The sequence below is a fragment of the Mustela nigripes genome, chromosome 2 (assembly GCF_022355385.1).
Source record: "Mustela nigripes isolate SB6536 chromosome 2, MUSNIG.SB6536, whole genome shotgun sequence".
NCBI classification, from domain to species: domain Eukaryota; kingdom Metazoa; phylum Chordata; class Mammalia; order Carnivora; family Mustelidae; genus Mustela; species Mustela nigripes.
The window spans coordinates 88,908,866-88,930,506 of NC_081558.1; the positions used below are offsets into that span (position 1 = coordinate 88,908,866).

Consider the following 21,641-nt stretch of genomic DNA (forward strand, 5'->3'; position numbering starts at 1 on the left):
AAGTGGGTTAAAGCCTCTGCCTTCGGCTCAGGTCATGATCCCAGGGTCCTGGGATCGAGCCCCGCATCGGGCTCTCTGCTCAGCAGGGAGCCTGCTTCCTCCTCTCTCTCTCTCTCTGCCTGCCTCTCTGCCTACTTGTAATCTCTGCCTGTCAAATAAATAAATAAATAAATAAATAAATAAATATAATAAAATGGTCGCAGCTTTTGTGTCCCAGTATCTACTTCTCCAGTGACCTCCAGATATGTCTCTACTGCTCTGCCTCTAGTCCCATTCTCTTTTAATTGCATCAGTCCTCAGAAAATTTGAGGACCAAATAACACATCCTTATTTAGAAACTAATTCTCGAAAAATGACTAATGGTCCATAATCATAGCACTTATTGAGTACTAACTCTATTGCATCAGGTGCTATTGTAAGCATTCTATAAGCACTGAATCATGTAATCCCTCTAATGGCAGGTAGGTACCATTAGGATACCCATTTTATAGGTGAAACTGAGACACAAAATGGTTTGAGTAGTTTGCCCTTGGCATAGCTAACGATGGCTAGGCTAGGACTTCAATCTAGATAGTCTGGCTCAAGAGCCTGAGCTCAGGACCCCTATGCCATGCACCACTGGGAACATTTAGGAAGTCAGGCTAAAATCATATAACTTGGGGGATGAGGAGAATGTTTCAAGTATTTACCAAAACAAACTTAATTTGTTTTTTGAAAAAATGCAAACAGTTTTAAATGAATTATTGGATTCTCTGAGAAGAGGAAAACATGTTCATCTTATTTTTAAAAGATTTTATTTATTTATTCATTCATTCATTCATTCATTCATTCATTTAGAGTGCACATGAGTGGGGAGGAAGGGCCTAAGAAGAGGGAGAGGGAGAATCTCAAGCAGACTCCACACTGAGCAAGGAGCCTGAGGCAGGGTTCAATTTCTGGACCCTGAGACCATGACCTGAGCTGAAATCAAGAGTCACTCAACCGACTAAGCCATGAGGTACCCCAAACATATTCATTTTGAATGATCAGTAGCATTATATGGGGTTACTCCACCTCCACAGAGGCCAGGATGAGAGAGGCACAGAGTCATGGCATGGGCACTGGAGATACAAAGACTTCTTCTTGTGAACTTGGACATGTACTTTCCTACATGTCAGTTTCCTTACCCGTAAAATGGGTAAGGACAGCCTCCATCTTCTAACACTGTCATGTCATGAGGATTATATGAATATGCATGTAAAGACATGGCACATGGTAGACACTTGGAGAATGGTACTCATTCTCGGAGAAGGGTAGTGAAAGACAGTAGTGGCATAATTTCTGGAGTCAGTGAGTCTGGGTTCAATTTGTTATGGCTCTTCCATTTACCACTTGGGTGACCCAAATTACTTAATTCTTCTGTGCCTCTCTATAAAACACACATGGAGCCCAAACTGTAAGGTTGTCTTGGTAATTATATACAATGACACACATAAAGTCCTTCGGAGATTACGTGATACAGCATATAAATACTCTCAACATATTTTAAGGTATCATCATTAATAAACCACCATTACAGTTAAGAACAAAGAGTAAATGGATTGAAATTACAAAGGAGATAGGATTTTCTTAAGGAGATGATTATCAGCAGTGAGTCTAGTTAATCATTAAAATAGGAACCCAGGAACCATGTTGAAAATATCTCCTTGGAGATGCTGAAGGTGGTTTAAGCTAGAGGCAGAGGGCTCTAAATCAGAAATGCTTCCTGAAGCTCTTTCCTTGAACTGCAATTTCATCTTCCAAATACTTATCATGAGACTCAAGATACCTTATAAAAACCACGTTGACCAATGCTCCATCTGAATGTCCAGAGTGTGGCTTACCAGTTCCTCAAGCTAAGGAGGCAATGAAGCCCATGTCATGGCACTTTCCTCTCTTTGGGAGGCCAGTCATTATCCTTCCAGATGACAAATCATCTCCAAACACTTAAAGGAATTAATAGTCAACATAAGATTTCAGTTCAAATTGTTCTTTCCGCATTGGCAGCCCCAATTTCCCATCGTATGCGATTCCACTCTCAGACATCATGGCATTGACAATTTTGAGATGTCACTGATAAGAAAGCCTCTTAGCATCTTATGAAATGCAGTTTCCTTCTTTTGCTTTACTCAAGGGCATCACTTACAGAGCGCCCGTCAGGCAACTGCAGTCTCTGGTCAAAGGGATGGGACCTTGGGTAGCAGGGGGGAAATATTTTTTGATTCTACTGTTTCATTTTGTTTTCTATACAGTGCTTCAAGTAAGGTTCCTAATATCACCTTTTTAAAGGAAAAAAATTATTCTTATTAAGGACGTGTTAAGGGGGAGGTAGAAAGCAGCATCCAAGTTTTCCCAAATGGGAGTTTGATGCGAAACCACAGGGAAAACGTTGTGAACAACTGAAGAAAACTGGTGTTTTTTATCATCTGTCATGCTAGGTGTTAGCCACTGAAACGCTGCAAGTCAGCGAAGTGTGAACAGAAAATCTTTCGAGAAAGGAGGTTGTTTGTGATATCCAGAAGGAATGCTTTAATTGACTTAATTTTTCATTTCTCAGCTCTTGTCTCTGTCCATAGTTGAGAGGTTAAATATGTTTCAGAGACCAAGCCCAGGGAAGTGCAGGAGTGTAGCCTAAACTCAAATACCCCCAGGGGCCACGCTAGTAGGCCAAGTGTGTGGGTCAAGCCAGCCAGCAGGAAGCACCAGGACAAACTCATAGTCTGGATATGGGTAGGGGCTACCCACGTCCAGCTCGCTGCTATACAAAGTGTAAAGATTCCATGTTGCCAGGTTTTCTGATTACTCACAGAAACCAGAAATCTGGAGTTTTATGAAAAAATATCCTGAGCTTCAGGTTTTGTCAAATGGTACCGACTTGCTTGAACACCATAAAGGCCAAACAAAGTATGTATGGGACTAGACAGAAGACTTCAGGTTCAAGTTTATAAACTCTGGTAAGATGAAAAAAATATAGATTGATTCAACCAGATTCCAACTTTACAATTTACTAGCTGTATGGCCTGGGGTGATTCATTAATTCTGCTCAGCCTCAGTTTCCTTACCTGGTTATTAAAGTCTCCCTTCCAGGGTGATTGTGAGGATTAGAAAGAATATATGTAAAATGGCACATTTCCTAGCTGGTATCAACATATATAGATAGCTATTTTATTTTGTCATCACCCAAATGTTTGTATTTGACCCATTTTCATAAAATTCTAGCATTCTGGAGCAATAGAAAATTGATCATCTCTGTTACAGGTTACAGGTAAAACTACTATTTTGGGCTTCATCTTCCTGGTTCCTACACAAAAGAGTGATGACTCTCTACTGTCCCAAGCATGAAAAAGACTTATTAGTCCACAGAATTCTTCTGTGAGCCCTCCAGCCAAAAGTGAACTTCTGAAAAAGTTCACATCCCATTCATTTGGGAGTGGGCAAGCTCACCACCATGGACTCATAGTTCCCCTTGTATGCTGTTAGCAGGGACGTCACATCATAGGACAACCATACCCAACATCTGGGTGGGCTGGGAGTGGGCAGAAAGGATGGAAAATAAGGAGAGATGAAAGAGCAATGTATTTTTATCCCCACTCCACATAAAAGTAGCCTATGCACCCTTGAGATGGTCTGCTGTAAAATAAATCCTGATGGTTGTTTTGCTTTGCTTTGTTTTTGTTTTTTTGGCAAAACAGGTGCCTGATTTAAGCTTCCATTGTTGAGGCTTTCAGAAAACTTTGTTTTTTAATGACACAGAGGGAGAGAGAGAGAGAAAGCAAAAGCAGGGGAAGCTGCAGGCAGAGGGAGAGAGAGAAGCAGGCTTCCAACCAAGCAGGCAGCCAGACATGGGCTCGATCTGTGGACCCTGGGATCATGACCTGAGTGGAAGGCAAACACGTAACTGGCTGAGCCACCCAGGTGCCCCTTGTTGAGGCTTTCAAAGAGGCATCCATCTCAAAGAGGACTATCTCAAATACACACATAGTCAGCCACAGGACTTCATAAAAAGCCAGGCTACCTTCCTATACAGATGTTCTTTTGTTTCAGAAATTCTGGATTGATTTTGAAAACTGACCATTTGCGCCCCTTGCTTTATCCTTCCTGCACTTTAAATTCCCGTTCTTACATTTTAAATTCATCAGTAAAAAGTGAGCCTGCCAAACTCTAGGTCCCTACCCTCCACCCCAATAAAATCAGAACCCTAGGTCTGTGTGCACACTCCCTCCCTTTCATTCTACCCAAGACCTCACTTTGTGGCCCCAGGTGTGCTAGCTAATTTCCAGGTCCTGTAAATAATAAACCTTTATTTTTTCAAAGTTCCCTGATGTTATTGCTGAAAGACATCTTACAGTCATCATAAGAACCACAAGTGCGGGTCCACCCACAAGATTGGTTATAGATAGGCTGAGATGCCATAAACCATCTGCCCACCACATGTCCAGGGAAAGGAAGAGTTCATTTGTTTTGAGCCCTCTTTCTCAAGGTCATATGACCATCTGAACCTGTAAGACAGATTGAGTTCCTCCATGAGACTCTGAGGTCTTTGAGGGGTACAAACCATGTTCTTTCATGACACCCAATAAGTCTTGGAATTAATTTCAATGTCTGTAACACCTTTTCATGAAACTATTATAAGAAGCAAATGAAATAATATAGGTAGATCGCCTTTGTGAATACAACATATGGATATATCAGTGTAAGTAATAATAGATTGCATCAGAGTCCACTGATAACTCTCAGATATAACCACACTAATTACTACTACCAATTGCTATTATTACCAACAATCTACCAAAGCACATGATTCATATAACATGTTTTCATATGGAATTGATCCAATAGTAATTAGCTCTCAGAATTACTTAGAGCTTCCTATGGAGAAACTCAAGAACTGTGTATTAAAATTAAATGTAGTAAGTTTCCTTAACAAGGCTTTTTAAGATAATAAGATTTCCATTATGGAGAATTGAAATAACAGCAACAACAACAAAACCAAAACCCTAAATGTAAAAATGGAATTAAAGGTGATTGGAGCAACATCTTAACAGCGTGGGAATAATTCAGCATTTTCCAATGAAGATGAGTATATGCCATTTATAGGATTTCTGCCAAGGGTCATGGCATTGCGGGCTTAGCTCTGCCTCACGGAGGACACCCAATGTACCCAGGGGATACAGCATATGCTCAAGGAAACTGAACAAAAGTCTTTAGATCACAAGGGACCTTGTCTTTTGAATCCCTGAGAAGTGTTAATTTTTCCCACTTGGCTATAATGTTTAGTTCCAAAAGTTAATGAACACATCAGTATTCACCGGAAGGTAGGAGGAAATTTTTTCCACTCTTCATCGGAAAATGAAATGTGGTCTATATGCCATTACACTCTGCTGTACCATATACTATTGCTGTCATGTGGCCAGGAGATGGTGTGGGGAGGATTTTTTTAAAGGGGTATGAGTCCAAATTAGGGAAATTAAATGTTAAGTCTGAAACTCTCAGTTTCTAATGCATTTCCAACCTACAAGTATCCTTTCCTTCCTTTCTGACAGTGAAAATCATGACCACTAAAGAAATACTGAAAGTTTCACCCAACGAGAACACCATCCCATCTCCATATTTTGGGAGGAGACAAAAGGATCCTCTCCGTCTTCTCACTCATCAGATATTCATCTCAAACTCTGCTGGTCCGAGAAGAGCAACAGTCTCTTGTGCATTACAGACCAATTGATTTCCAATATGTCAAAAACATAGATTTATCCTCACTGGCGCTTAATACTACTAGGAACACAGAAGGTCAGAATTACAGATCTTTTTGAGTCTAAAAATCAGGTTTACAGTTTCATGCTCACTTTAGAGGCCAATGTTCTCTTCCAGGGCTAACAGGCTAGAGCCATCTAAAAAGCCAATAGTCCTCTCCATATGAGAAGGCCATCTAAAGGCAGTTCTAACTAACCAGTAATACCTGAGCTATAAACCAGGGCAAAATGGGACCCTCTCCTCGCTGCAAGTCCATTACAAAAGCACAGGCCAGCAATCACAAGTAATAAAAAGGAAATGTCAATCGGTATTTACATCTCCCCAAAAACCATTTGAGTTGTAAAATTAAGAGCCTTCTTAACATTTTTACAGATTACCTTTCTTCTCTCCAACCCAGCCAAATTCTCTAGCACATTAGAGACTCTGGAACCAGGCTGGCTATCTACATTTCAAATAACTTCAATTAACTGAAATTAATTATCTTAATAATTTTTGTTCCTCAGTTACACTAGCTACCTTTCAGGGGCTAGTGACTATCTCCCTGGACAGCACAGATGAAGAACATTTCTATTAATCCAGGGAATTCTATCGGACAGTACTGATCTATAGAGTCTCTTCGCCAAACTTTTAAAATTCCCTCTGAAAGATAAGCTCACCCTGCTTTTCCCTCTCACCTGGACATAGCACCCACCCCCCAACAATCTCTTCATTATCCAAATAGTTTCGTCTCGCTCTCTCTTTTTTCTTCACTGAGGCAATTACCAGATTTCCCCACCAAGAAGACATGGGCAGAGCCAACGTGAATTTTCTTCTGCAAGGCTTTCTCTCAATTCTGTAGCAGTGTACATAGGAATCTCTCTGTAAATCCAGACACGTTGTAAGGGGTAGACGCAGGAAAATGCATGCATCAATAAATGTCATGCCAGTGCACTGTCCACGTTTGCCAAGTGAACATAGATAGTAGTAGCCATATGCTTTAAATAGACTGTCGGATGTTTTTAATTTGTGACACAGGTGTGTTTCTAACGCCTAGCATAAGACCACTTGATGAATTTGTATTGAAAAGAAGGTGTTAGCAGTAAATAAATATGCTTTACTTGCTGAGAGGGAGAATGATTATTCAAGCCACTGTGAGTTGTCAAAAGTTTCCGTGTTGGTCATTTGCTTCTTTGCTCTCAAGAGCATTTTATACTCTTTCCCTGCAAACCTTGTCAATGGACTTCCATCATGGTTCGATCAGTGCACGAGAGCAAGAGGCAGGCAGATGCTAGGCTATCCTCACCTCCCTTTCAGGCAGCATTCTAGCATCATCCTCATCTCCATCTTTCACTCCTACCAGATAGGCATCCCCTTCCATGGATCCAGTTTGTGCTAGATGGCTGTTTGGTTCTGGTACTACCGTCTCCTTCTTTGGCCCCTCTCACCCAGTGGTCTGTTGATACATATGGAACAGTTGGCTTTGGGTGGGAGGTAAGCCCTGATTTGAAATGTCAGCCAATGTATGTGGTAGGGATACCCACATCAAAACTGCCTGCAAAGTTCCCAAATACTTAAGAGTCAGCTTTTACAAGCCTATACAAGCTGGCCTCAGCTCTCTACTAGCACACCCTAAGCAAAGTATGTTACTTAGCACACCCTAAGCAAAGTATGTTACAATGACTCCTGTCATTGATGCCTGGGTTCCCACACTGTCGCTATTTAATCCCTCAGCATTTCCAACTCCTTCATTACTAATTCCCTGAACTAAGTCCTTCATTAGCTACCTGGCAGGGGCTGTGTTTCTCTAACTGCATCCTGAATATACATCGTTAAAAAAGAGTGTAAAGTATATTACGGAAGTGTTTCTCAAAGTGCCAAGATTATAAATCAGCCTGTATCACTTCATATGCTGGACGTTTAACTTTTTTTAAAGAGTAAGACTTTTTAAATGAAGGAAGCAGTGAATCAATTTACATCAGGGGCACCAGTTTCTTATCTGTGCACCGGTACAAAGCGTTTATGAGCTGGTAGTTATACGCAAACCACACTTTGAGTAACACTTAATAGAACACTCTCGAAAAACAACATGACGATATGTACCAAAAGCCCCCAGAGTTTCCTATCCTTTGTATCTGCTCTTCTACTTCAACAATGTCTCCTAGGAACTCATTCAAATAGTAGGGAGAAGTCTTATGCACAAAGACGTCCACCGCAGTTTAAAATAGGGTATTTTTGGAAGCAACTTCCACGTGAAAAAGCAAGAAAATTATAAATAAATTCATGTGGTGGGATACTATGCAAATTTAAAAATTATAATCATGAATAGCACAGCAATATAGAAAAATATACTACTAGGTCATAAAATGAGGGAATAAAATTTTATATGCATGTTAAGAATCAGGTAAAAATATGAACTCCAGAAGGAAAAGACCTATATACAAATAATAGTTGACTTAGGTAAAGGGGGCATTAGGAGATGAATTCTTTCTAATTTCTTTCCTCTTATTTTCAAGGAGTGATTTTCTTCTAATGCAAGCTGCCATTTCACTCTGATAAATAAAACATAAAAAATAAAAAACAATAAAACACACGTCAACAAAGTCAGTGAGACTATTTGGAAGAAAAAAAATATATTACACATTAAGATACCTGTGAATGCTGTTTAATGTTTACAATATAAGCCCTAAATAAGTGTGAAGTTAAAGACCTATGATGACGCATTGCCCCAAGCAAGTTGCCTTGACCTGAATTTCATCTACTCACCCACCAAACACACTGCCTCTCAGGCCTCTGGAGCCTCCTTTCTTCTGTGGTATGGAAGAGCTGACCCCCTAGAACAGCATCTTCCAGCTATTTGCAAACAGGTGGGAGAAGTATTGAAGACTTGAGGAGTTTGCTGTCAGGACGCAAAACAGGTGGCTCTCTACTACTGCTCTGCTCAGCATGGCTTCAAATCCCTTCTCCAAATTCCAGTACCTCATGCCCTTTGAAGTGATAATACTTCTCCATCAGCTGCTCCTGCTCCTCCTAATCCCACCATCCACCTCAGAACAGAGCTTTGCTCACTCAGACGAGACACCCAAAAGCAAACAAAAAATGAAAATAAAAACAAAAACAAAACAGAAAAAACCTAGTCTTCATCTGATCTGTTTTGATGTTTAAATCAATGTGCAAAAGGCAAGGGCAGAATTCAACCTGCAATATCTCCACACAAACCACCAAGAGCACACACACTGGCACTCACCATAAGGATAAAATAGCAATTCAGAGTTCAAGCTCTGGAGCCCAACAGCCTGTGTGTAAATGTTGGGTTTTCCGTTCACAAGCTGAATGATCTTGGGCAAATCCTTTACCTTTCAGTGTTTCCTCATCTGTCTCTGTTCCTCAGAGGATTGTCGTGAGGACCAACTTAGTTATTTTACATACAGTACTTAAAACGGTGCCAGACCCTTGGTGAGCCCCCAGGAGAATGTAGTTAATAGTAAGTTTTCATTTCCAAAAATAAATGTTGTAAGATGTGGCCTCTACAAGGCAATCCTCTTCACCCTTCCCAGGGTTACTACACCCACAGTGAGCACACAGAGTAAGGGTAAATGTCAAAATACCCAGGGCTTTAAAACCACCGCATCCAAACATCACGATACAAGCAGAAATGTGATCGTAATCATTTCAAGAATATTCTGTCTCATCAAAACAAACCATCCAAAGACAGGAAATGCAAAAACATTTCTGAATCGATGCCCCCAGCCATGCTTCTGTCCATTTCCTTGGACCTGCCTACCTCAAACCACTGCCCGTGGGACTGCATCTTGAGGATGACACAGGGGTCTGGTTTGGAAAGAGCATCTCTGTCAGAAATGCCTTTGCAGGCCACACGCAGCTCAACTTTGGTCAGGCAGGGGCTGTTAAAGATTCCCAGCGTATTGGCAGCAGACTCGTAAATGTTGCTCATCTTCTTCATTCTGTGTCAGGCAAGAAAGAGGAAAAAAGACACACCAGTCACCATGGTATTTGTCAAAGGAGAAAGCCTTCTGATCACCTTTCAGGATATTGTTCAACAACTTCAAATCCTGAATTACTTATTATTTCACTTTCTACCCCAGTGGCACAGTTCCAGTGAAACAAACAAATAAAACCAAAGAAACAATGAGAAACCCCAACAGGTGCTGGTGTGCTTGGCTAAGAAGGCAATTTTTCTATATGATTTGCATACATTTGCATAATAAAATTCTTAGTTTGTGAAATAAAATTAATCAATTAGCGCAAACTGTAATCCAGCTCTATATTAAGTGCATGGCTTGTGTGAAATCTTACAGATTTGTTGGCTAGTCAATATAATCATATTCCAAGTTTCTAAGACTCCCTAAAAATCCACTTCTCTTCCTTTTATGTGATAGCACAGAGAAGAATGTTGTCCTGCCTGAAGACATCTTCTCAGCTTCCCTTTATTTTTTATCTTTAAGATTTTACTTATTTATTTGACAGGCAGAGATCACAAGTAGGCAGAGAGGCAGGCAGAGAGAGAGAGAGGAGAAAGCAGGCTCCCCGCAGAGCAGAGACCCCGATGTGGAGCTCGATCCCAGGATACTGGGATCATGACCTGAGCCGAAGGCAGAGGCTTAACCCATTGAGCCACCCAGGTGCCCCCCAGCTTCCCTTTCTTAACCCTGGCCCACCATCTCAAGATGCCAACAGCCAGCAAGCTCCAGGAAAGAGGCCCAGAATCAGATTTTCTGCCCCAAGTGTGGAAGTCCATCCTCCGCTTTCCTCCCTCTTACCTGCCACATCAGAATTCAGAATCAAAAAGGGGAAAGAATGGGGGAGACTCTGTAAGAGGAAAGACACAGCCTCTGATTCTGAACTCTCGGAAACAGCAGTCACAATAAGCACTGCAGTCCCCCTTCCCATCTCCACGTGATAATACTTTGAATCATGCAGGCCTGGGCTACGGGCATCCCCCCCAAGGCCACCAACACTCTTCTCCTTCTTTTAGGAGGACTGGACCTGTGAGGACACTGGAAGATTCTCCCAGGCATGAAATTCAATATCCTCCTCATGGAAATCTGTTTCCTTGTAGATTTCTTAGAAAAATGGCAGTGGCTTCCTCAACCTCACACAGCGTCAGGGCTGGGGAATTTCTTCATCTATAAAGTGGGGGTAATCCCTCTCTTCCTTCCCTTCTCCACAAATATTCAGTAGGTTTCCCCTTGGTACTCAGCACCATACTAGGTTCAAGTACACTTCTTTCACAAGGTGATGGATGTTCTTCAGCATTACACACCCACTCCCCAACTGGTCCCTCCAAACTTAGCTGCCAGCTCCATGCCAAAGCCAAGCCTTTTCCAATCTGACAATGCCCCTCACTCATGGCAGATGGCACCCAACCTTCTCTCCCAATGGTCTTTCACAAAGCTCTCCACTCTTGCTCTGCATTTTTCTTCCACTTCCCTCCCTTCCTTCCTTCCTTATTTTCTCTCTCCTCTCCTCCCTTCCTCCCACTACTTTCTTTCCTTCCTCCCTCTCTCTTTCTTTCCCATTCCAACGCTCCAACATCCTATTTAATTATTGTGAACATAAGTTTTCCCCTATATATACTGAAGAGAAATTTCACTGACTGCCACAAAGTTATGTCCTTGAAGAGGAACGGATAAGCTAAGTCCTCTGTGCCATATCTGGCTCACCACTTATTTGGGTAAATAAAGTTTCATTGGAACACAATATTCATTCATTTATGTATTGTGTATGGTTGCTCTCACTGCAACTGTAGAATTGAATAGTTGCAACAGAGACTGCATGGCCTGTAAAGTCTAAAATATTTACCATCTGTCCCTCTTTAGAAAATGTTTTCTAAGCTCTTCTCTTAAATATCAGGTAACAGGGATTTGCAGTCAGGGAAGAGTTGTGATTCTATTTTAGTATCTGTTATGGAGTCAGTTTGAGGATGAGACTTGTTCTATGTTCAACCATACAGAACATTAACAGGGATTCGAGGACATTCTTTTCAACATATGAGAAAATTCAAGCTCAGAAAGAACAGATAATTTACCCATACCATAATTATTCTCATTGCAGAGCTGGGGCCAGAATGTCAGTTTTCAAGCCCCCAGCCCAAAGCTATTCTTATTATATGTAATACCTTTAGCCCCAGAAGTGATTGACTCTACCAAGGAACAAGAGATACAATATCCCTGATTTATTTCAACCTCCATACAGAATCATATTTTCCTTATATTTTAGAGTAAATTTTATTCACATATAGAAAATAGGCAAATTGTAAATACACAGCTCAACAAATGACTGTCCCTCTATTTTTACAGGTTGTGAGCAGACCAATTATTAGAGCAACACAGACGGCAGAGCATGTATGAAATGAAATTTATAAGAACAGTGAACAGAGAAGGAATAGACTAGTGGAACAAAGCTTTGTGTTCAGGCAGTGTTGGAAATGTTGTGAGCACTTCATCAACTTTTTGATAAAGATGGCTTATTCTTCAATCAATGTCTTCCTGAATTCTGCTTTTCCCAACACATTAACTGGCTCATTGGAATCCACATTTCTCTTGTGCAGTTCTGAGTGGTCTCTCCTATCTCTGGAGGCATTATCTTTTCTAACTGCCCCATCCTTATAGACTCATGCCTGAATCCATCTCCTTTCTTTTCCCTTTTTGTCTTAAAGAATCTATTTTTAGAACAATTGTGTATTCACAGAAAATTGAGAGGAAGATACAGAGATTTGCCATATGTCCCCTTTCCCCACACCTGCATATCCTCTCCATCATCAAAGTACCTCACCAGAGTACCTCTGTTATAACTGATGAACCTAAACTGTTCATCCAGAGTTTACACTGGGGTTCACTCTTGGTATACATTCTATGGTTTAGACAAATATATAATGGCAAGTATCTACCATTACAGTATCATACAGAGTAGTTTCATTGCCCTAAAAATCCTCTTTGCTCTGCCTATTCATCCCTCCTTCCCCACACCCCCTGGCAACCAGTGATCTTTTTGCTATCTCCATAGTTTGGGCTCTTCCCAGAATGTCATATAGGAATCATGCAGTATATAGCCTTTTCAGATTGGCTCCTTTCACCTATCCACTTTCTTGACCCACTGACTCTTTCTATAGGACACAGGGTTTTCGACAGAATGATACATTTCTCTAATGTCTAGTCTTAATTATGAGGCATAATGGAAGAAAGATTTCATTAAGGAGAACCTTCCAGGTTTAAATTCTGGCTTCTCCATTCGCTAAACATGTGAGCATGAGCAGGCTATTTCACTTCTCTCACAATTATACCTATTCCGAAGAGTTGTTATGATAAGTAGATGAAATAATATATGTAAAGTGATTAGCATAATGTCAGGTATATAGCAGGAGCTCCAAAAGTGGAGCTATTATTATTGTAATCTGATGGCTCTCAGTATTAAAAAATTCATTTTTCCCACTGCCTACTGGAACTCTTTTAAAATTCCCACTAATACTTTAAGATCAAAGTTCTACTAGACCCCTTAAATGCCTTCCATCTTTGTAGCCCACACCTGCAATAAACAAATGAACTGGGACACATGTTCAGAGTTTTTTTTTTTTTTTTAACCAATGGGACAGATGGCCAGGAATTATATGGATTATTCCTTTAGGCAACGGTAAGCCCTTGGAGGATTTAAAACTGGGAAGATGGATATGGTGAAATACACACTTGATAAAGATCAATCTGGTATCAGTATGATGGCTGGACTGAAGGAGAGAAAAAAGTCTGTGATTATCTAAATGCTGCTATGCTGGTCATTATCCCTTCCCCATTGAGTCTTCTCTATTCTTCTGTTTAGGGAGCTAAGAGTCTGACCTCTACTGACTGCCAGCTCATTGTTGGCTACTTTCCTGTTGTTATGGTCTGAACATTTGTGTCCCACCCTAAATTCATTCATTGAAATCCTAATCCCCAAAGGTGACAGTGTTAGTCATGAGGGTGGAACCCTTATGAATGAGATTAGTTCTCTTATAAAAAAGATTCCATAGAGCTCCCTAGGGGTCTCCATCATGTGAGGATACAATGAGAAGTCTGTGACCCAGATGCAGGCCCTCATCTGACCATGCTGATCTTGAAGGCCATCCTGATATTGAACTTCCAGATTCCAGAACTGTGAAAAATAAAGTTCTGTTCTGTTGTTTTTCAGCCACTAAGTCTATGGTGCTTTGTTATAGCAGCTCAGACAGACTAAGACACCTGTTGTGTTGAAGTGATGCAGACCCAGGGAAGGGAGGAGAGAGAAAAGAGTATATTTCTTCCTAACTCCTACCCTGCTCCTTAGCAGTGGCAAGTGCCTACATGACCCTGGTCCTGTTAGGCAACTCTGTCTCCAAGGTTCTAACTATCACTGTGCTTTGGTGATACTGTTTCCTCCTGCAGGGCTCTCCAGCATGGATTTTACCATGGGTTCGTCCACCTTAAGGAATGAGTTCGAGCCTCTTACAAACCCATGTCAGTCAGTCATGCTAGGGTAGAGAAAGCATAAGGTCTTAGTTTTGTTCCCTACCCCCACTGACTGAGGGCAAAAATTCTCCAGAAATGGGATAGCTACGAGACATTAAAAACCAACACTCAACACCAGTGGGGGATGGATCCACTAAGTTGACAGAGGGATCTAGGGCAGTTAATCGCTGGTTATATATATATGAACTCCTCTAGGTCAGAGCCTACCCTTATATTTCGTTGCATCCAAAATGTGTTCATCTTGATAGTATTTGTAGAGTGGTGATGAAACCAACATAAGCCTTCAGTTTGGATGGGGGTGGGGGATAGAGTATAGGAAAGAAATGTGGAAATAGTGAAGATAAATCTCCTAACTTTTCACAATTATTCCTAGGTCCTGGCTTACCTTCATGTGCATGCACAAATGAAAGCCCTGACCAGATACACTGGAGTTCATGAGTTCTTTGTGGCTGCCCACAAAGAACAGTAGTCCTGACCTTGACGTTGGAGGTAGTACATAGGCCAGTGAAGTCACTGGCTTTGTTTGGATTTGGTCCAGCTGAAGCTCACCACTGAAAGGTGATCACAAAATATGGCTCTGTCAGCGAGTGATCAGCTACCTCCAGCTGCAGATAAGTGAAGTAAACAACTAATTTCACACTCTGTTAGAGAACAGGATTAATATGACCAGATTATCAATACATTTTCCGAGGCCTATTTAAATCCTCTTTGTTGCCTTCCATACAATACCTGTTTTTACAGAGACTAATGTCTGCTGAGAATTATTTTGATGAAAGCTGACTTTTGGCCAATTTTAGAAGCAAATTATAATTGTCGTTTCACTCAGGTAATTTAAGTTACATATTTAAAAAAAAAAAAAAAAAACAAAAAAAAAACACTTCAACATATCCACACTCTCTAACAGGACAAACTGATCCTGAAACTTAATTAGGTTCTGAATGAGCTGCAAACAACGCCAAGACAATAGAGAGCTCAAGAGAGAAGAGAATCAGCTTGAGTTCACAGGGGAACCAATTGAGCAGAGCTTGTCTTAAAACTGTGTTAAGAATAAGTGCATAATCACTGTTCTGCTTGCTTTGGCATTATTTGGCCTTTTAAAATGTCACAGCACATCCAGGGAAGGCTGGTGTGCTGGAGGTCTCTATCACACTATCACACAACATTTCCATCTCAATTCTAGAACTATGTATGGAGTATCTGCCATGTGCCTTGCACTGTGCTGGAAGCTGGAGGTACGGAGCATTCATTCACTCCACTGAAGATAAACCAGCTGTTATTCCATGAGGACTCATCAATTTATTTCCTATTCAACATTCAGATTTACTGGATTTAGTGGAGAATAATACTCAGGGAGCTTGGCTGGCTCAGCCAGTAGAGTGTGAGACTCTTGATCTCAGGGTTTTAAGTTCAAGGTCCACTTTAAGTGTAGAGATTACTTAAAAATAAAATCTTTAAAAAAAAAAAAAGAAGAAGTAGTCTACTCTTGAGTGGCAAGCATTGTGCTGAACACTGTAAAGGATGGAGACATAAATAAGACAGTCTATCTTCCGAAAGTTTCATACTCTAGAGCAGTGCTTTTCACTGTAGCTTCTGTTTCAAGGGTCTGGGGTGGGACCTCAGATGCTGTTCCTTGGGTGTCCCTGTTGTAATGGACTTTGACCACACTTTGGGTGGGTAGGTTGTTGCATATAAACTAAGCATTTATAAAAGAAGAAAAACTGTTCCACAGGTTAACTTAAGATCAGGTACTCATGTAAGAGATGCAGAAAGGCATAGAGGGCAAGAGTGTGGATGAAGCATTAGAGTATTTGAGATTAACCCAAGTACTACCCACTTGCAGGACTATGGGCAAGTTACTTGAATCCTCTATGCCTCAGTCTCCTCATGTCTAAAATGAGATAATAAAAGTCCCTATCCTGTAGAGCTGTCTTCAGAATTAAATGAACTAATCCACATAAACTTCTCAGAAGAATCCTGATCTACAGTGAGTATTCAACAAATGCAAAATGTTATTGTCCTTTTTAGAAATCGTACCAGTAAGCTCAGGTAACATTTATCCGGCTCTTCTGTATCTACCAAGCACTCAACAGTTTGTCATCCAATCTTTAGAAGAATCCTTCACCTGATCCCCCAGGAGAATCCCATGGTAGGTGCTGTCAGGATGCCCCGTTCCCCGGAGAGGGACCACAGCCTTGAGACGTGAAACAGTTGTACATGGCTATCCAGGAACAGAGTGGGGAGGACAAGGATTTGAAGCCAGAGCCCCAGCTCCAGAATTTGGACCTTTACCCACTCTGCTACACTTCCCTCCCTGTGGGACAGCTACTTAAGACTCTCAAGAAAGCATAGACACTTCCCCAAATTTCTTGACCCCCCCTGGTTCCCCTGAATATCAGACTGCAGCTGCCCCTCTCTCCTTTTTGTCTATCCCACAAAGCCCACAGCACCCTTCTCTCTGTCTCCAAGGCTTTTAGATCCTTTATTATTTTTTTTTTCTTTCACAGCTAGTCTTTTATTTTGTAAATTAATCTGCCCTCTAGGTTTCTCTCCTCTCACAACTTTAATCATTACTTACCCTGTCAGCTCCTCTTTTGGCAGTATGCACACTGAATCTTCCCCAGAGGGTGGGAAAGGGAGAAAAGCTGTGGATATTTATACTCTGTACCCTCATCAAGCATATCATTCTCTATAAATCTCTTTTTAAAGTAACTTGCTTTTCAAGCCACTAATGCTAACTACGCTAATAACCAACTACACATATAATATTTCATTTCATCCTTGAGACAATCTCTTGAGATAGGAATTATCAGCCTCATGCCACAGACATAAAAAATGAGGTTTATGGTGGTTAAGTAACCTGCCCCAAAGTCATAGCTGGTAAGTGACAGAGCCAGGGATTAAGCCTGGGTCTAATGGACTCCCAGACCTGCATATTTAAACATTTCTTACAAAATGATTTACATTCTTAATTTACTTAACAATTACTTTCTTCTAGGTGATGCAAAGGCAAACTTCAACCCTGTTCCAATCTTAACAAATCTCTAAGGTGCAGCTTGTGCATTAATGAGCTTGCGCTTTAGCAGTCTTTAAAAAATCACTTTTCCTCTTTACCTTACTCTCAGGAGGTCCAAGTCATTTTTGCAATTCTGTGACAGTAGCCTAATCCCGCAAGCCGAGGAACTGTGTCTGGGAACCCAGTTTCTGTTCTCTGACGTTTTCAAACATGGAGCATTTGCTGGGTTACAGATGTACCCGGCAAACCCAGAACTAAAACCATGAGAACCACAAAGGGACATGGTTCTAATGAATAAGATTCAAAATTGATAGTATGTGTACATGAATGTTTTTCTAGAATATACTATGCCAAATCACTAAAGTGCAGTAAATTATTACTTCAGTCATTTCCTGAGTTTCTAATTTGAGATAACAGAGGGACTAAAAGAAAAAATCAGCAGAGATGCTATTTCCTGAAAAACAGCTTTCCTGGGAAAATGTGCATAAGGAATCAGATATATTGATGCTCTAGGAACTTACAGGCTCACATTTTTTTTCCTCTAACAGTGAGTCATAAAGATGAGATTTTTTCTAGAAAGCAATTATGTCCATTCCATCACATTTGTATTAATTTTATAGCACTCAAATGTCACCCACTTTTAGAAGAAGAACTGGATGTATAAAATTTACCTGGATAATTATAAAGGCTGATAGAAATTTTTAGACATAAAACTTGAACAAAATATCAAAAGAAATCGTATGAAGGACTATCTCTTCCATGTTACAGTCCTCCTTTTCCTATCATACCAACTCTAGCTCCTAAAGGAGAGAAAAAGAACAAATTCAGTGATGTTCTTTATATTTCGGCACTGAAATAATTTCCTCCTGTTTCTCAGGCAACTAAATTTACCCAGTAGAAACATCAAATCCCAGTCTTACTTTGTTTGGTTATTTTCACTTTCTAATATAATCATAGGTTTATATGTTATGTTAACAGGAAGTTGGGGACTCACAAAATGGATTTTGGGCTTCTGGTCTCATACACGGAGCTAAATTTAAAAGGAAGAAGAGGCAAGATCATTTTTATATTCAACAGGAAAAACTAAGACAGCATATGAAGCCAGAAGCCAATTTCCTCGAGAAAGCATGATAACTGGTCACTTATGATCCCTTATCTGCTCCTACACCTTCCCATTTAAGACTTTCTTCTGCTTTCAATGATAGCCTAGCATTTACCTGCTTTTGCTTCATTGGTAAAGGACGACATGATGTGTTTTGGAAAAGAAGAAGGGGTTGAGTAGATGACCAAGTGTAATAAGAAATACCTGTTAGAATACAGAATACAACCTGTAGTTCAGCCCTGCTCAACAGAAATATATGTGATTATAGAAATGTTATATATCTATGTTGTCCAATATGACATAACTACTGAGCACTTCAACTGTGGTTAGTGCAACTGAGGAAGTGAGTTTTTAACTTTATTTCAACTTAATTTAAATTTTAAAAGCCTCCTGTGGCTAGTCACTATCATAACTGACATGATCTAGACACACGGTATTAGATTATGGTTCATAGCTTTCTTTTCTTTTCTTTTTGTTTGTTTGTTTCTCCTAAAGACTAAAACTAAATGGAGTTCCTCAAAAACACTTCCCAGTATAAATGCAGTGTCTGGGGCCTCACCTCAAAGTGATTCATTAAACAGGACTCTTTTACAAGAGAAATCTAGCTGCCCACTATTTGGTGGAGACTGGATGCAGAAGTGTTGAGAGGACTTAACAGGTCCAGTTTAGCTCAGAGGCTTTCTCCGCTGTGCCTCCTCCGCTGGCAAGGACTGCCTGTGACACTGCATGGAAAGAGTGCATGATTAATGATGGCTGCCTCCCACATGCATGGCAGGGGAAAGTGGCAGCCTGGTGGCTCTTCTGCTGGTACTGGGACAGACCTTAAGGAAAATACTGGGGGTGAGAATCTCTTTAGAACTTTTTGCCATCTTTTTGAGTCTTCATCAATTTCTTTCATGAGTGTTCTATAGTTTCTAGAGTATAGATCCTGTACCTCTTTGGTTAAATTTATTCCTAGGCATCTTATGGTTTTTGTTACTATTGTAAATGGAGTCAATTCCTTAATTTCTCTTTCCACAGTTACATTGTTAGTGTATAGAAAAGCACCTGATTCCTATGCATTGATTTTGTGTCCTGCCATATTGCTGAATTGCTGTATGAGCTCTGGTAATTTGGGGTAGAATCTTTCAGCTTTTCCACGTAAAGTATTATGTCATCTGAGAAGAGAGAGAGTTTGACTTCTTTGCCAACTTGAATGCCTTTTATTTCTTTATGTTGTCTGACTACTAATGCTAAGAACTTCTAGTCCTATGTTGAACAATAGTGGTGAGAGTGGGTATCCCTGTTGTGTTCCTCACTTTAATAGAAAAGCTCTTAGCTTTTCCCCATTGATAATGATATTCACTATGGGCTTTTCACAGATGGTCACTTATGAAATAAATTGAGGAAGACACAAAAAGATGGAAAAACATCCCATGCTTATAAATTAGAAGAATAAACATTGTTAAAATGTCTACACTGCCCAGAGCAATCTACGTTTTCAATGCCGTCCTTATTAAAATACCATTAGCATTTTTTAAGGAGTTGGAAGAAAAAATCCTAAAATTTGTTTGGAACCAGTAAAGACCCCGAATCACGAGGGAATGTTGAAAAAGGAAAACAAAGCCAGGGGCATCATGTTGCCTGATTTCAAGGTATACTACAAAGCTGTGATTACCAGGACAGTATGGAACTGGCACAAAAACAGACATATAGATCAATGAAACAGAATAGAGACTCCAGAAATAGACTCTCAATTTTATGGCTAACTAATCTTTGACAAACCAGTAAAAAATATCCAATGGGAAAAAAGTCTCTTCAATAAGTGATGCTGGGAAAACAGGACAACTACATATAAAAGAATAAAACTGGACCATTTTCTTATACCAGACACAAAGATAAACTCAAAATGGATGAAAGACCTCAATGTGAGACAGGAATCCATCAAAATCCTGGAGAAGAACATAGGCAGTAACCTCTTTGACATTAGCCACAACAACTTCTTTCAAGACATGTCTCCAAAGGCAAGGAAACAAAAGCAAAAAAGAAGTTTTGAGACATCATCAAGATAAAAAGCTTCTGCACAGCAAAGGAAACAGTCAACAAAACTAAGAGACAACCCACAGAATGGGAGAAGGTATTTGCAAATAACATTACAGATAAAGGGCTGGTACCCAAGATCTATAAAGAACTTATCAAATTCAACACTCAAAAAACAAATAATCCAGTCAAAAAATGGGCAGAAGACATGAACAGACACTTCTCCAAAAAAGAAATACAAATGTCTAACAGACACATGAAAAAATGTTCAACATCACTAGCCACCAGGGAAATACAAATCAAAACCACAATGAGATACCAACTTACACCACAGAGAATGGCAAAAATTAACAAAACAGGAAATACCAAATGTTGGCTAGGATGTGGAAAAAGGGGAACCCTCTTACACTGTTGGTGGGAATGCAAGCTAGTACAGCCACTCTGGAAAACAGTATGGAGTTTCCTCACGATGTTAAAAATAGAGCTATCTTACAACCCAGCAATTGCACTACCATTTTCCCCGTGATACAGATTAAGTGAAAAGAAGGGGAACATACACCCCAGTGTTCATAGCAGCAATGTCCATAATAGCCAAGCTGTGGAAGGAGTGGAGATGCCTTTTAACAGACAAATGGATAAAGAAGATGTAGTACATATATGAAATGGAATATTACTCAGCCATCAGAAAGGATGAATACCTACCATTTGCAATGACATGGATAGAACTGGAGGGGATTATGCTAAGTGAAATAAGTCAAGTAGAGAAAGATAATTATCGTATGGTTTCATTCATAGGTGGAACATAAGTAATAGCACAGAGGACCTTATGAGAAGGGAGGAAAAACTGAAGGGGGAGAAATCAGAGAGGGAGATGAACCACAAGAGACTATGGACTCCAAGAAACAAACTGAGGGTTTCAAAGGGGAGCAGAGTGGGGGGATAGGGTAGCTGGGTGATGGGTATTAAGGAGGTCACATGTTGTGATAAGCACTAATGAGTGTTTTATGCAACTAATGAATCACTGAACACTATATCAGAAACCAATGATGGCTAACGATTATTAATCGTGTTAACTGAACATAATAATAAGAAAAAAAGAAATTCTTTCTAATATGGCATTACCTTTAAGTCTGATGTGTAATAATGTTTCTAGTAAACATTTCAAAATGGCAGAACATAAGTTTTGTGGCAAATGACCTTGCTAGTGTAGCTATGGATAAAAAAGGAGAGACAAGAGTTCAGATAGAAGTAGCATGTGAACTGG

General features: G+C 40.2%; 1 protein-coding gene across 1 annotated transcript in view; it reads right to left on the bottom strand.

Annotated features, from left to right (window-relative positions):
• CPNE4 (copine 4) overlaps positions 1–21,641 on the bottom strand; it is a 453,626-nt gene that overhangs the window by 332,944 nt on the left and 99,041 nt on the right. The window contains exon 2 of the mRNA XM_059387975.1: positions 9,530–9,710. Within this exon, the coding sequence (XP_059243958.1) occupies positions 9,530–9,709 (180 nt within the window). The 5' untranslated portion in view covers position 9,710. The remainder of the gene's footprint in view (positions 1–9,529; positions 9,711–21,641) is intronic.